This window comes from Erpetoichthys calabaricus, chromosome 5, assembly GCF_900747795.2.
Source record: "Erpetoichthys calabaricus chromosome 5, fErpCal1.3, whole genome shotgun sequence".
Taxonomy (NCBI): domain Eukaryota; kingdom Metazoa; phylum Chordata; class Cladistia; order Polypteriformes; family Polypteridae; genus Erpetoichthys; species Erpetoichthys calabaricus.
In genome coordinates, this window is record NC_041398.2 from 85,876,578 (window position 1) to 85,891,457 (window position 14,880).

Sequence of the window (14,880 nt, forward strand, 5' to 3'; positions counted from 1 at the left end):
CTTAGCAGCAGAGATGCAAACAAGTTTTAAGGGTTGTCTAACTTGAGGATAGTCAAATTAAGAGATTGTCAGGACACAGAACAATGATAAAACCAAAGTCAAAAGAAAAAAAGAGACACTCTAAATAAAAATTCAAAGGTTCATAATCCCAAATTTTTTTTATTACACTATTTGCTATGAAATGAATTAGGGTATTTCCTTTAATACATAAAGTTTAGGGACCTGGTTATGCATGCAGCCCATCTTTTATTAGGAAAGTAAGAGGACAACACAGGTTATGAACCAAAACACTAACAATGAGGGTCACTATTACAGTACAAACAATGCGGTGGTATCCATGCAACCAGCATACAAAAACGTCAGTACTCATGGAATAACAGAATAATGACAAAAATAACATTTAAAAAACACAGAAAAAATAATTATTCGTAACAAATTATTCCAAATGAATAAAAATGGTTATAAAGAGCTGCTAACAGAATGCAAACACTGAACTTAAATGTGGAAAGAGCATTTTGTACAGTAGTTTCTGCAGCAGTTATATCATTAGTGGTGTTCATTTATTAAGAATGTAAAAGTACTAAATTTTGTTATCAATAAAAACAAGCACAAAGAAGAAAAAAAAAACATACATTTATATAGACACATGCACAAAAATGTTCTACACGTGGCAATTAATTTTTCCAATGAAAAATGCTGCAATGTCCTATTGTATCAATTTTTTTCTATAGCCTCTGTAACAAACATGACCATATGGGTAATTTTAAAAAATACAATTTATGTTGATTTTTTTTCATTATTGAATGGAAGAACATATAATCACAGCAACATTTTATATGATTATTTCTTGAAAAAGCCACTTTAATTGTCAAAATACTTATAAGCAGTAAGTCAATAAGAAATAAAAAAAATTACCAAGTGAATAATATGTAGAAAACTTCCATATCTCTTCAACAGTTCGAAAAGTGATAACAATCAGATCTTCATCACTAATAATAGCCAACAATCTAGCTGAAAGCTCCTAAAAATATATTATAAATCACGATGAGCTGAAATTAGTATGCAAGTAATTTAAAACAGTAATTTAATTTTTATTTTTATAATTATGTAAAATCTCTCTAGATATAAAAACAGCTTTTTATGTTTTATTTTTGTACATTTTCAATACTATGATACAGTACCTCTGAAACTATACAAAGGATTTAAGCAAGAAAACTGAGAAAATAGTCTAAAAACTTAAAAAAAAATTGTTTAATTTGCAATTATAAACAGTATCAGCCTTCATTTTAGTATCCAGAGACATAATACAATGTTAACATCTTAATTTTTAAAATACACTTTTTTTGATTTATCTCACTCATCACTTATACATTATGTTTTCTATTTGAAAAATTATTCAGTGAAGAAGAATTTTTCATGAGGTTTTAAAAAAGCCATTATCACAAGTTAACATAACGTAAACAGTTTGTAATTTGGATTTGGATCACATACGGGTTGCATCAAACACTGCTGAAGCAAAAAAGTCACTTCTCGGAAACAAATTTTCACATGTATTTAAAATTTTAACACAGTAGAGTGCTCAAAATTGAGATAGTCTACTTGTTCAAGGTGTAAACTACAGAGAGGTAGTGACAACAGTGTGACCAGTAGGTGGCACTAAAAGCAAGAAATTGGTTCTAAGGAAAAGAATTAAAGTCAGAAACATGAAGTGATTTAGGCTTACTTGGCATTCCCCAAATCACTGGCCAATATTATGAAATCCCAAAAAATGTTTTATAGTTTAAGTACAGTTTTACAGTTAAGGGACTGGGGCCTTATCTGGTGCAACCTGTGGAAAAGATGTATAGTGCTGTACGAATTCAGGAGTTATTTTGGGGTGCTTGGATGGGTTCTATTCATATGACCTCAGAGCACTGTGACATTATCCAAGATTCAAGAAGTGGTTTCTGAGGCACATCCAGAGATGATTATGGACCAGTGAGTTTGGAGTCAGCAGTGGAGAAAGGCTCAACTGGCAAAGGAAACAAGGAAAGAGAAATGAAACAGTATGGTATCATGGATGGTGAACAGGGCGGGATATATTTTGTAAATGGAAAGGCAACCCCTGGGGAAATTAATATTGAGATAAGCACTGAGGGCGCCAGTGTCTTATTTTCCCTTTGTTTGCACTTTAATGTGTTTCCTGTTGCAATTATTGCTTTATTGTTAAAAAAAAAAGGGTTTATTTAATTTATTCTCCTGATTTGGTCTTTGGGTTTGAGGACAGCTGAAGAACACCCCCTAAATTTCACAAAGGCTCAAAGTAATTTTGGCAGGGTGCATGTAGAATCTTTCAAAGAAAAGTGTTGCTGAAACCCCTAGTGCTGTATTTGTTGCCCTTTGTAGAATTCTCTTATAAGAGCTACATCTATCTCTCTCTCTATCTTGTACTGGATAGAAGATGAGGCCATGACTCTATAGTGGTTTATCTGACAATTTGGTGACAAGCTGCTCTCTCAGCTTTTCTTTGATATTCCACTTCTATGAATGGTTCCATTTTAATTAATGAAAAAGCTTTGTCTTTAATACTGCTCCGATGTGGCACTGGCATTCTATTTCTGAGTGTTTCTGACAGGGTTATTTTTCACCAACAAGCTGTAACACAGTTACAAATTATTAAGCAACAATCACTGAACAATGTCTAAATGTGTTGCTGTGACTCACTGGTTTTTACAGGATTATTTTGATTATTTTTTTTTAAATTTTGATGGGTTTCATTCACATTAGACAGGGATTGGCTATAACTGCAGAAGTTCACTCTATAACTACATACATACTCACCTGTACATTATGGTCATAAACTATTTTCTTTTCTTTCCTTTGGATGCTTGCAATTTAAATTTTTTATCCTTTCCTCTAACTAAGAAAAGGTTTCTAAGGTGGTACATTTTAACATTTAATACTCTCCACTGACTAGTTAAAATAAATTCTGATTAGATAATTTTTCATTTTAGATATCTAAAATTTCATATGACTAGTCTGAATAAGAAATTTAGTATATCCACAATTCATTAACATTATGAAAACCATACTGAACATTTTAGGATTATTTCTTAGCAGCAGAGATGCAAACAAGTTTTAAGGGTTGTCTAACTTGAGGATAGTCAAATTAAGAGATTGTCAGGACACAGAACAATGATAAAACCAAAGTATTTTTGATTATTCATGACGATTACAGTTTGAATTTTAAAAAATGCACACATTTCAGATATCTAAAACTGAAGATGTTTGAACTGCTTAAATTAACCCCCTAACAGAGTGAGATATCTGTACCAGTTTGATCCCAAAAGTGATGGACTACTAGAGTTTCATTATACCTAGCTTTGCTTAGAAAGATTTTTATCCAGATATTATTATATTCCAGATTATATCTGGAAAAATTTATATTTTTCTATTAGACCAGAACTTTGACTCATGAGTAGCACAGCATGGCTTTGGGAAAAGAGAGTTTTTACTGAATCCATATAGAATTGCAACCTATAAGGGAAAATATAGATAAACAGATATGTATGTATATGTGTAATAAATGTATTTGCTTAAATGAAAGCATATAAGGCGCTCCATTATTTTCAGCCAAGCAATAAGGTACAATCGTATTTGCTTAGACCCAACAGACCGGGATAAACAACTGCAGGAGCTCAGACAAGATTTCATCAGACAAGGTTACACCCCCAAAACAACAGACACTCAAATAAGAAGAGCTACTGCCATACCCAGAGACAACGTTCTGGAATATAAAAACAAAGACAACACGAACCGCATCCCCCTTGTTGTCACCTACAACCCACATTTTGAAACACTTCGAAAAATTATAAAAGAACTTCAGCCAATACTAAACAATGACCAAACACTGAAAAATGTATTTCCTGAAACTCCCCTCCTGGTATACAGACAACCACCAAACCTTCAGCAACTAATTGTCAGAAGCTCCCTAAATTAACCAACAGAAAATGGCACATCTCCATGCCTACAGAAAAGATGCAAAACATGTGCCGACATTTATGATACAGACCGTATAGTTATACCACACTGCCGGCTTGAACATCACACAAAGGGATCATTTTCCTGCAGATCATCTAATGTAGTCTACCTAATTCTCTGCATGAAGTGTCCTGACACAGCACTCTATGTGGGAAAAACTAGACAAACACTCCGCCAGAGAATGAATTTACACAGGTTCCACATTAAACATGGCAACACAGATGTTCCTGTAGCGGCCCACTTCAACAGCCATGGGCACAGTGAGAGGGACTTTAAAGTCACAGTGCTTATGGGCAACTTCAAAACAAAGCAAGAGAGAAAAGAATGGGAAGTTAAACTCATGCTAAAATTTAATACATTACAACATGGCCTGAATAAAGACAAGAGTTTTATGGCCAGATATGAGGATTGTTTACATCTCTCAGAATGACAGACAACCTGTCTACAGATCCACATTTTTTTGAAAAACTCATTACAAACTTCAAAAGACTTTGTTGGACAGTTATCTTATCCAGACATCTTGACCATACATTGTTCTTCTCTCTCTTGCTAAATTAACCCTAGCCTGAATGAATCTATTAATTTTTTACATTTAAAATTTCTTTTCTTGTCCTAGAGTGTGTATATAAACACAGGGAACTCCAGTTTCTGTATTACATCTTGCCTGAAGAAGGGTCCTGAGTTGCCTAGAAAGCGTGCATATTGTAATCTTTTTAGTTAGCCAATAAAAGGTATCATTTTGCTTGGCTTTTCTCTTAAATGAAAGGAAATTTACAATTTCAAATAATTTAACTGAAACATCCTCAAGCAGCACATTAAACAATTTCTAGCCAGAGGGGATGACAAATTCAACACAGCAGTTGCTGGATCTTATCACTGTGAGGATATCAGACTATATGACTAAGAATCACAGGGCATGACAAATTACAGGACTCTGTGCAGACTTCTTAGCACAGTTTCATGTTTCCAGAGCATCACCAGCTTCCTGCATTCTGACATCCAATGAAAAGTGCTGCTTGACAGTGCTGGTGCCTGTATGAAGACTTTCCAGGTACGCAAAGTTCTAGCGCAATTTCTGCCCTTGTTTTCCTTTCTCAGTTCTCTCATGGTACAACAAATATGTGGCTGCACTGTATGCAGCATTATATATCTTTAAAGCGGACTCGTACATTTGTAGACATGTAATATGGAAAGCATGAAAGAAAAAGTTTACATTGTCTTACACTAAAAACTGTTGTGACCTCTCTGCTGTCATGTTCCAAAATCCTCATTTTTTCTCTTAGTATTTCCTGTAGATCACTGTCAGGAAGACCGTTCTTCTTTCTCACCATTACTAGTTTAATGGAAATGGCTAAATGAAAAACAACAGATTTCAGACAATCCTTTGAACCTTGTGAAGAATGTAATTTAATTCTTAAATTTGTTTTTTGGTACAAGTCCAATAATATACATTTGGACGCTTATTTGGTTACTTACAAGGAGGAAATTGCTATTTTGCCATGAAATAAGAAAAGACACCTAAACACCAATGCTTATATTAAACATGTTCTTGCATAAACAGCTAGAAAAAAAATGCTTTACTTCTTTTCACTGGCTTTCATTGAGCATAATTGATTTTCAATAACATATTTAAAAAAATTAACAAATTTAGCATAAGTAAAATAAACATATTTTTCATACTAATTTACAAATGGAATTGAAGAAGCTTTTGAACACATGTATTTGTGATGTATTTCAACTATACATATGCAATTATGCAAAAACAAACAGGGAAAAAATAAATAGAAAAAAAAAAAAACACAAACTTTTGAACTGTTACCATTATAATAATTTAAACCGCAATGCAAATTGTGGAGCAGATTATAAACATAGTTATTTAAAATATTATGGTATGCAAATAACAATATAGAGACAAGATAATGAGAAAAAAAGAATTAATCAATGAAATAAAGTTCCACTCATCCATTCATCCATCCAATATCTAACCCGCTATATCCTAACACAGGGTCACGGGGTTCTGCTGGAGCCAAACCCAGCCAGCACAGGGCGCAAGGCAAGAACAAAGCCCCAGGCAGGGTGGCAGCCCACCGCAGGGCACATACACACACACACCCAACCACCCACACACTAAGGACAATTTAGGATTGCCAATGGACCTAACCTCCATGTCTTTGGACTGTGGGAGGAAATCTGAGCACCTGGAGGAAACCCACGCAAACACGGGAAGAACATGCAAACTCCATGCAGGGAGGACCCGGACAGCGAATCCGGGTCTCCTTACTGCGAGGCAGCAGCACTACCACAGCGCCACCGTTCCGCCCGCTCTATTCAATCCCTGCATAAATTTTGATTTATGTTACCAATCAGGACTACATACTGTAATTGGATTTTAAACAGGAAGTTTAGATTTAAAGCAATTAAACATTTTTCCTTGTTTGGTACTAATAAGAATAGATTTAAAGGATCACTATAATCAGTAAGTATAAAAAATAAATTAAGCAAAACATTTTCACAGAATTCATTAAAATACTCCTAAAATGAACACAATAATTAGTAAAAACATATTTGCAAATGAAATACCATTTAGCACGATCAACATTTTTGCCTATAAATTCAAGTTACATATTTAAGGTATTCAGAAAACATCGGTTGTAGGCTTACCATATAAGGATAATGAACAATAACTTTTACCTGTTGGAAAACTGTCATCTGAAAGAGCTGCCGGCTCCAGATCTTCTTGCAGGGATACATAGAAGCTCTCTGAAAGAAACAACAATTATAATACATTAAAGTTTTTAAAAGAAAGAAGATTCCAAGAGCCAAAAACTAAACAAACTCCTTTACTGCTCTTTCAGAAAGAACAGACTGATGTCCTAATGCTTACAGGTTTTTTTCCAATCTTAAAAAACATTAAAAGACTACATCAAACTTTAACAATGTATATTTGTAACAAATATGGAAAAAAGTGCATCTTTTTCCTGACTTTTCAGTTTTATTTTTATTTTTCTTGTACCTTTGTATAAAAACATTCTTCCAATTTTCTCTCTGGCTTGTAAAGTGTGACCCTGCATTTTCTAGTTTCTGCATCTCCTACAAGGTTTCACTATCTTATTGCATGCCATTAACTTGATTTGATACACCTGTTGTGCAGTTATTGTTGAGTTACTTGTTTGTCACTATTACTGTTGTCTTAGAGTAGATGTATTGGCTGGTTTCTGGCCAAGATGGATGGTTCCTTTCCCAGCCTGGGAAGCATTTATAAAGAAAGGATGGAAGGAGACTGCCTCCAGAGCCATGTACTTTCTCAATATTTTAGGTAGCAGCATTCCTCTGATGAATTTTCCATGTGCACACCTGCAGGGCTGCATGGAAATATAGTCCCAAAGCAGCCTTTCTGGGTTTCTTGAAAACCACCAGGGGAGCTAGGTTCCAACTGTATGATGGCTCCTCCTGACACAGAAGTGATTCCTGGATGGCACCAGGAGCACTCCCAGGACCAACCTAAAGGAAACTATTCTGCCTCCCACAGGAAAGTTTGGAGAGGATAAAGACAACATTCTCTTGAGAGCCTGTGAGATGGTAGTTTGCTTAATAAAAATAAGCCTTTTGAACCAGTTAATTGTGTCTGTGGTTTGGGGTCTGAAACACCTTTTCTCGGTCACATTATAAAACCTGTTTTGTACCAAAGATATTCTTGATGTAGGGAGATCTTTTTAACACTTGTCTAAAATGTTAAGGTATATTTTAAGCGATTTTTTCCTTGTATTTGCTATGTTTTTTTACTTTACTGTGAAACTGTTAAGTCTAATAATATATTGATTAATTAATTATCTGACTAAATCCTGCCACTTGCATGACAGACTGAATTGGACCAAGTCACCATAGCTTTTTTGAAGGTGTCCTCAGGTTAACACAACTTTCACATACTCAGCAGAAATCAAGCAAGCTGCACAGGATTATGGGTTATTCCAAGAACTTTAAAAATGGGCTTGGTTCCATCTGGTTCAAGGATGTGGAGAAAAATCAGCATTGACCAACAATCAAGTCCCTTATAATATTAAACTAAACAATGACCTTGAAAATGAGCCGCTTGTAAAAAGCAGAGAAATGGTCAAGGGATCCAATATATAAAAAAACTTAAAATGATCTCTAAGTAGAGAAGACATGGGCTTTTTCACAAGATAAAAAAAATGTAGTTTTCCTTAATGAGAAATCCTGCAAAGTTTAAGCAGGGATCTGTATGGTTCCATTTATTTTTCAATGATGTTCTTACTGTACCTAAGTGAACAGAGTTCTCCCAATAATACGCACAGAAATCAAAAGTTTTCTTTTCCAGATGCTACATAGATGCATTATACACTACAATGCACCTGATGAAATCAATAATAATTATTTGAATGTTCTTCTATATTCTATGCAAAGTTACAACAAAAAAGCTGCCAGAGTATACAAGAAGAACTAAGGTTATTCTTGTACTGGTATAACAGATGCAATATATGTTAAGCCACTAAAAACATATTTAGAATTACTTAGTTTATGTATCAATAAGCACAAATGACTTAAGCTTTAAATATTAGCAAGACAATGTTTTTGTCACCTTGACATTAAAATCTGAAACAAAGAGAAATGTGATACTCAATATAAAAAGCTGTTATAAAATGTTTGGGAGAGGGTCATCAGAGCAGTGATGATCCCTTATGCCCTTAAGAAAATTATTGTGAATATAAGTACATAAGGCAATGTTGTTAAATGCAAGGTGTGAAGGCACTATGTTTACTATCAGTACAGAGTTGTCTTCATTATGACTCCCTCGTAGATTTTATTATATTATAAAACAAGATACCCATGTCAGATATAACAGAGTTTTAGCTTAATTTATAAAATTTTTTATCATTTTTGTTTTCGGTGACTTATCTCAATTAGCATTTGTTTAGTTTTTCTTTCAGTTTAGAAATGGCTATTCGATAAAGGTTAAAAAATCCACTCCATAGTGTGCCCAGTTGCACATTTGCTTTTGGTACTGTGCATACTCAAAGTACATTTCATCATTTCAGTAAATGTTATATGCAATCAAGAAGCTGTGTGCCTAGAATTAATTTATTTTTTACATATACTCAAGGTGTTGATGCCTAGTATTAGGCCACCTATGGTTTGTATGGTAGGGCAGTAAGAATGTGCTAACAAGATGCTGAGCTGAACGGCCAATAGTAAGAACAAAAGGATTCAGACACCACATAGTATATTGTCAGCCACTATAGTACCTCAAAAATCCATGGCGGTTCTAGTATTATTTAAATATCCCATAGAGGGATCAAAAAACCTACTGAAAGTGTTTGTGTTTTGTTGCCCTGTGATTCACAATATGCGTTATAAGTGGGAAGAGTGGTCAAATATCAATATAATAATGTATTTAAAATTCTGACTTTTCTAGTAGATACTGGCATAATGTATTTGAATATATGTTTTACATTTTTTTTTTTTTTTTACAAATAGCAATTTTATTACTGATAAATTATGCACACAGTGTGCTTCTTGTATGTCAAAATGCTTGTTAACACTCTGCTACTACTAACTGATTTGATTGCAGGTATTCAGCTCTTTTGAACAGATAAAAATACAGCTTCTTTTTTACTCATTGACACGGCTATTGCCAAGCAACTGTAGCACAAGACACAACTTTTTCTGGATCACTTCTCTTTTTTGAAATCGGTTCACCAATCAGACAGAACTGCACACCACTTTGGGTAAATCATTAAAATGACTAGGCTCACTCATTGCACACTTATTTACATGCAAGTCAAAAACATATTACCTTTAAACCACTAATACACACACAGAAATCCACATTTCAAGTTAGTTTTTGCATGCACAGTTTTGCATGTTTTGTTACAGGAGCATTTTTTATATTTAAAATGCTTTTGCAAGTGTTCTAATAATGTTTAGCAAACCAGTAGTTATCCAGCATTCACCGTGGAGATATAAATTAAAGCTCCAAATAGCTCCACATCATAGTTAAAAAGTGTCCTCTATAAGTATTTAGATAGTGAAGTCTAAAAATTATTAATTTTTTTTTTTTGGGCTGAAAATTTTGAAAGTGAAAAGCTAAATAAATGGGATGAAAGTAAAGTAGTATTTTATAGAATGATATCACATTTTTGTTACAACTCCATCCCTTTTACTTAATATAGGTATAAATACTGGGAGAATGTGGTTATTTTAATATTTGTAAATATAGTAATATTTGGCTTGAGGTATTCTGTATTGGTTTGGTGTTTTCCTGTGGGACTGACTGTGAATGCAGACAGCAGTATTTGATTAGACTTCCTCTTCCATTTGGTTTCAGGGATTTGAGTCATTAACCCTGAAACAACATGAATACTACATAAACGTCCAAAAAACAAAAGAAAAACAGAATATTTAATCAAAACCAAAGTACAAAAGCAGTACTTTACAAAATAAATAATTGAAATCTCCCATAAAAATAATTATACAACTACAATGACTAAAGTTGTTGAGTAAAACAACTGATAACTGAAAAACTACCACAGCAATGTAGAAAAACACTAAAACAAACACCAACACCATCATCAGTGCAATTTTGAAAGTATAACAATCTACTTTTAGCAGAAGACTTCAACAGCATAAATATACAGACCACACCACAAAAAGTAATACTCATTTGCACCAAAAGAAGAATGGCCACCTGAGAAACAGATATAAAATACACAGATTAGCAAGTAGATTTCTAAACAAAACATTGTAAGGGTAGATTTTAAAAATTACCTGCACAAGATACAAAGCACACCTCTTTATCTGTGAAATGTTGTACAGGTAATGACATACTCTGGGCGTGAATGGATAACTTTGGAATGGCTTATTCTTATTCATTTTTAAGCCTAAAACCCCTAAACGAGCTGCAACTGAAAATGACTGCAACATACACTTTGAAAAGCATCTCAAAATAACAAGCCAAAAGTTTGTTTATGTCAGTAGATCAATGCTTAACAAAAAAACAGATAAAGCATGTGTCACTTACATAAGCATTTCAAAAACAGCACAACTGCTGGTTGCAACAACATTAACATTCTCAAACACACATCATCCAATTCATGGATTCATGGTTACAATTGTTGTAATTTGTGCCACGAATATCAAAAAATACACAAAAAGCCTGACCTGCTCTTTTAACAGGTTTTTGTCCACTGGATAGGCCTTACACCAAGTAGTCTAGTCCCAAAGGTAAAAGTCATGCTTCAGGCCTGCACAGGTCCAAAACTTGGGCCAAGTCTTTTAAACACCAAAATGTTCAAAATAACCCATTGTTAACCAAATAAAGGAAAGGATTACTGTAATACCTCTAGTCTCAAATAATGCAAAGTTTCTTTATATTTAAAGAATGTATTTAAAGACCCAAAATAGCACAAGAAAAGCAAGGCAAGAAAAACATCTGCAAAAAAAATTTAAAAAGCAAAAAAAAAAGCCAGTAACATATACTAAGAACAATATCTTAATCAAAGTGGGGTTAAAACCATACAAAACAAAAATCACTAAAACAAAGTCGGAAATCAAAAAAAAAAAAAGTATGACTGCGGCTTCCCTTTTAATACTTATACTTCCTGGGATCAGTACCCCAGCTGCATGATCTGGTGGCCCACCTCCTTGGACTCCGCATACAGGAGAAAAGGCAGATCATTTTATTTATGGTGGTTTTAATTGTTAACATAATACAATATGGCAGAGAGAGAACAAAGCCAAAATCACAAATCATACCACAATATAAAAAGTATTATGTGAAGGACAATAAATATATCAAATAAATAAAAAAACCACTAGTGAACCAGGGAATGTCCCTAGCTAAAATATAATAAAGGGTCAGAGCCTATTCCAGCAGCACTTTGCACAAGACAAGATCAGCCCTGAACAAGATGGCAGTACCCACTGACATAAGTCTTGTTTACTATTGAAACAAAATGCATTTTTAAGTGGTATCACTGTTCCACAGACATTCTGTAGAACACAAGTTTATTCCATCTCAAAATCATTCCAATACTTCTGATGCTTAAAACAATGCTTCTTACTCCCCTACAAAAAATATAATCTGTGACGCCACCTAAACATGTGAAAAAAACTGTACAGTTCTACAGCCTTCCTTCAGTTGTTTTTGAGAGTAAAATCAACTTTACTGTATGTCCTTATGTTAATGCCCAGGATGCCACAACTCTTAAAAAAAATATTTAAACATGAATATGTGACCTTCTTCTATTATCCATCCACATTCTTTACTACATTATCTAGTTAAGATCATTGTGGGAACAAACTGAGCAGGGCTGATGAGATATCCTTTTACCTTGCAACACATTTTCACACCTAATTTATATGATAGAATTCCATTAACATGAGTTGGTTTACTGCATGTTCTCCATGCAGTACACTTTTAGCCAATGTTATACATGTGGCATATCCACAAGATCTTCTCTATTTGAAAACTCCCCACCTTGTCATGGGGGGGTAAGCCTATGGTGGTCACCGTTGAAAAATTATCATAAAATATCTTAATATTTGTTTTTCAGGAACATATCAGAGGGATTGTCAAATGAAGTACTATAGATGGTAGTATACTAGGAGCAGAGGCTGGTAACCAACGTTTACATGACATACTAAACTCACTGTTAAACAAAAGTCAAAACCCTATTCAGAACTAAAAAGTCTTGCTCAAGCACAAAGTTTCTCATGAAAATATCTCTTAATTATAACAAAGTTTAGACACCCCTTGAAGGTTATCTTCTAAAAACATGACTGTCATGATTTCACACATAACACTGTAGAGAAAAGCCAAGCAAAATGACACCTTTTATTGGCTAACTAGAAAGATTACAATATGCGAAAAGGCTACAGAATATCTGCACATATTCTGTAGCCTTTTCGCATATTGTAATCTTTCTAGTTAGCCAATAAAAGGTGTCATTTTGCTTGGCTTTTCTCTACATTCATAATGGCTAACACGGTACAACACCCTAGTACTACACATAACACTGTATAAGCACCATGCACGTCACGACACAGTCATGTTGTCTTTAAGGTCGATTGCACACACACAAAGTATAATAATAAAACCAAGTTAAAGCCAGTGGCACAAAAGCTACAAACTGTTCCAAATTATTAATTATTCCTATTCCATCATTGATAACGATTGTACACAATGAATGTGCACCATTGTATGGCAAAATCACATACTGTAAAGTCTGAAAGAAAACAAATGCAGTAGTGGTGGAGCAGAGGACAGACTCAGGAGCATTTTCTAGTCCACTAAGCTACATGTGAAAAAGCCCTAATAAACTGTGGGATGTTATCTTACCATGCTGAAGACACATCTTCACTCGTGTTTCCTCTTCAGGTGCTTAAGCATTACAGTTGTACTCCTGTGCCATGACAATACTGCACTGCATATTTTACAACCAACCATTTTTATGGAAGACCTTAACACAAAGTGTTCCCACACTTGAGACATTTTAGGTTGCAACTTTGGACTTATGTCTCCCTCCGTCTCTACCATGTTGAAATGCACTGCTGCCAAATGTGATACTGTAATGTAATCACCAGTCCAACTATTCGACAATGAAAATTGTTAGCAATGAATTTAATTATCAAATTTATCGATTTTTGGTGGTTACTTGTTTCAGCCCTAATCGTAATGACTGGAATATGTCAAAACCAGAGTGTTCATTAAAATAAACAAAATGCCAGCAAAAAAGATGACATTGTTATAACGGTACAAAATAGTATACATAAAAACAAGGTACGTTTGTTATCTTGACGTAGCAGCAACTAGTCCGACAACAATGTACCATGAAATTTTGGGGGGCTGTCAAAAAATAAAGCAAATACTAAAAGCCAGTAAAACAAAATAAAACCAAATCTCCAAACTCCAATGTGTAGACAGAAAGTTTAGTAGAACCTCAAGGCATTGTACGGTTTTAGTCATAAACCTTTCCAAAATACATAAAAGAAGCATAAGCAGTAACAGTTCATTTGATTGACTAATTTATATTGTGCACTGCACAGAATACACAGAGCACACGTTGTAAAGCAAACTACAGTGATTATAATTTATCCAATTTTAATCTTCAGGTGTAATTTGCTAACATTTTATAAATAGGTTATTACTTTCTAATCTTATTTTAAAAATATAAACCAACTACATTACATTCAGGATACTATAACTGCAGTGTCTTATAATAATAATAATAATGCATTTATAGGGCACTTTACATTAGCAGTAAATCTCAAAGTGCGACATAAAAAGTTTAAACAAAGGCAAGGCAGGATAAAAACAGAGATAAACAACAATAATTATAGCATTCTTGTTAATAAGCTTTCCTAATTTAAAAAACAGCTAAAGACTTTTCTAACAGCCCATAATCTGCTGTGTTCTTAGGCTCTCTGGTAGGGCATTCCAGAGCCGTGGAGCAGCGGCTGCAAAGGCTCGGTCACCCATTGTATGAAGTTTGGTCACAGGGTGCGAAGGCAGTAGATACAGTAATTCCTCCTCCATCGAGGGGGTTGCGTTCCACAGCCACCCGCGAAATAAGAAAATCCGCGAAGTAGAAACCATATGTTTATATGGTTATTTTTATATTGTCATGCTTGGGTCACAGATTTGCGCAGAAACACAGGAGGTTGTAGAGAGACAGGAACGTTATTCAAACACTGCAAACAAACATTTGTCTCTTTTTCAAAAGTTTAAACTGTGCTCCATGACAAGACAGAGATGACAGTTCCGTCTCACAATTAAAAGAATGCAAACATATCTTCCTCTTCAAAGGAGTGCGTGTCAGGAGCAGAGACTGTCATAAAGACCGA

At 34.3% G+C, this 14,880-nt stretch overlaps 1 protein-coding gene across 1 annotated transcript in view; it reads right to left on the minus strand.

Moving 5' to 3' along the window:
- Positions 1-14,880, minus strand: part of LOC114651771 (SH3 domain and tetratricopeptide repeat-containing protein 1) — a 73,156-nt gene that overhangs the window by 43,283 nt on the left and 14,993 nt on the right. The window contains 3 exon segments of the mRNA XM_028801729.2: positions 916-1,021; positions 5,244-5,371; positions 6,712-6,780. Coding sequence (XP_028657562.2) covers positions 916-1,021; positions 5,244-5,371; positions 6,712-6,780 — 303 coding nt within the window.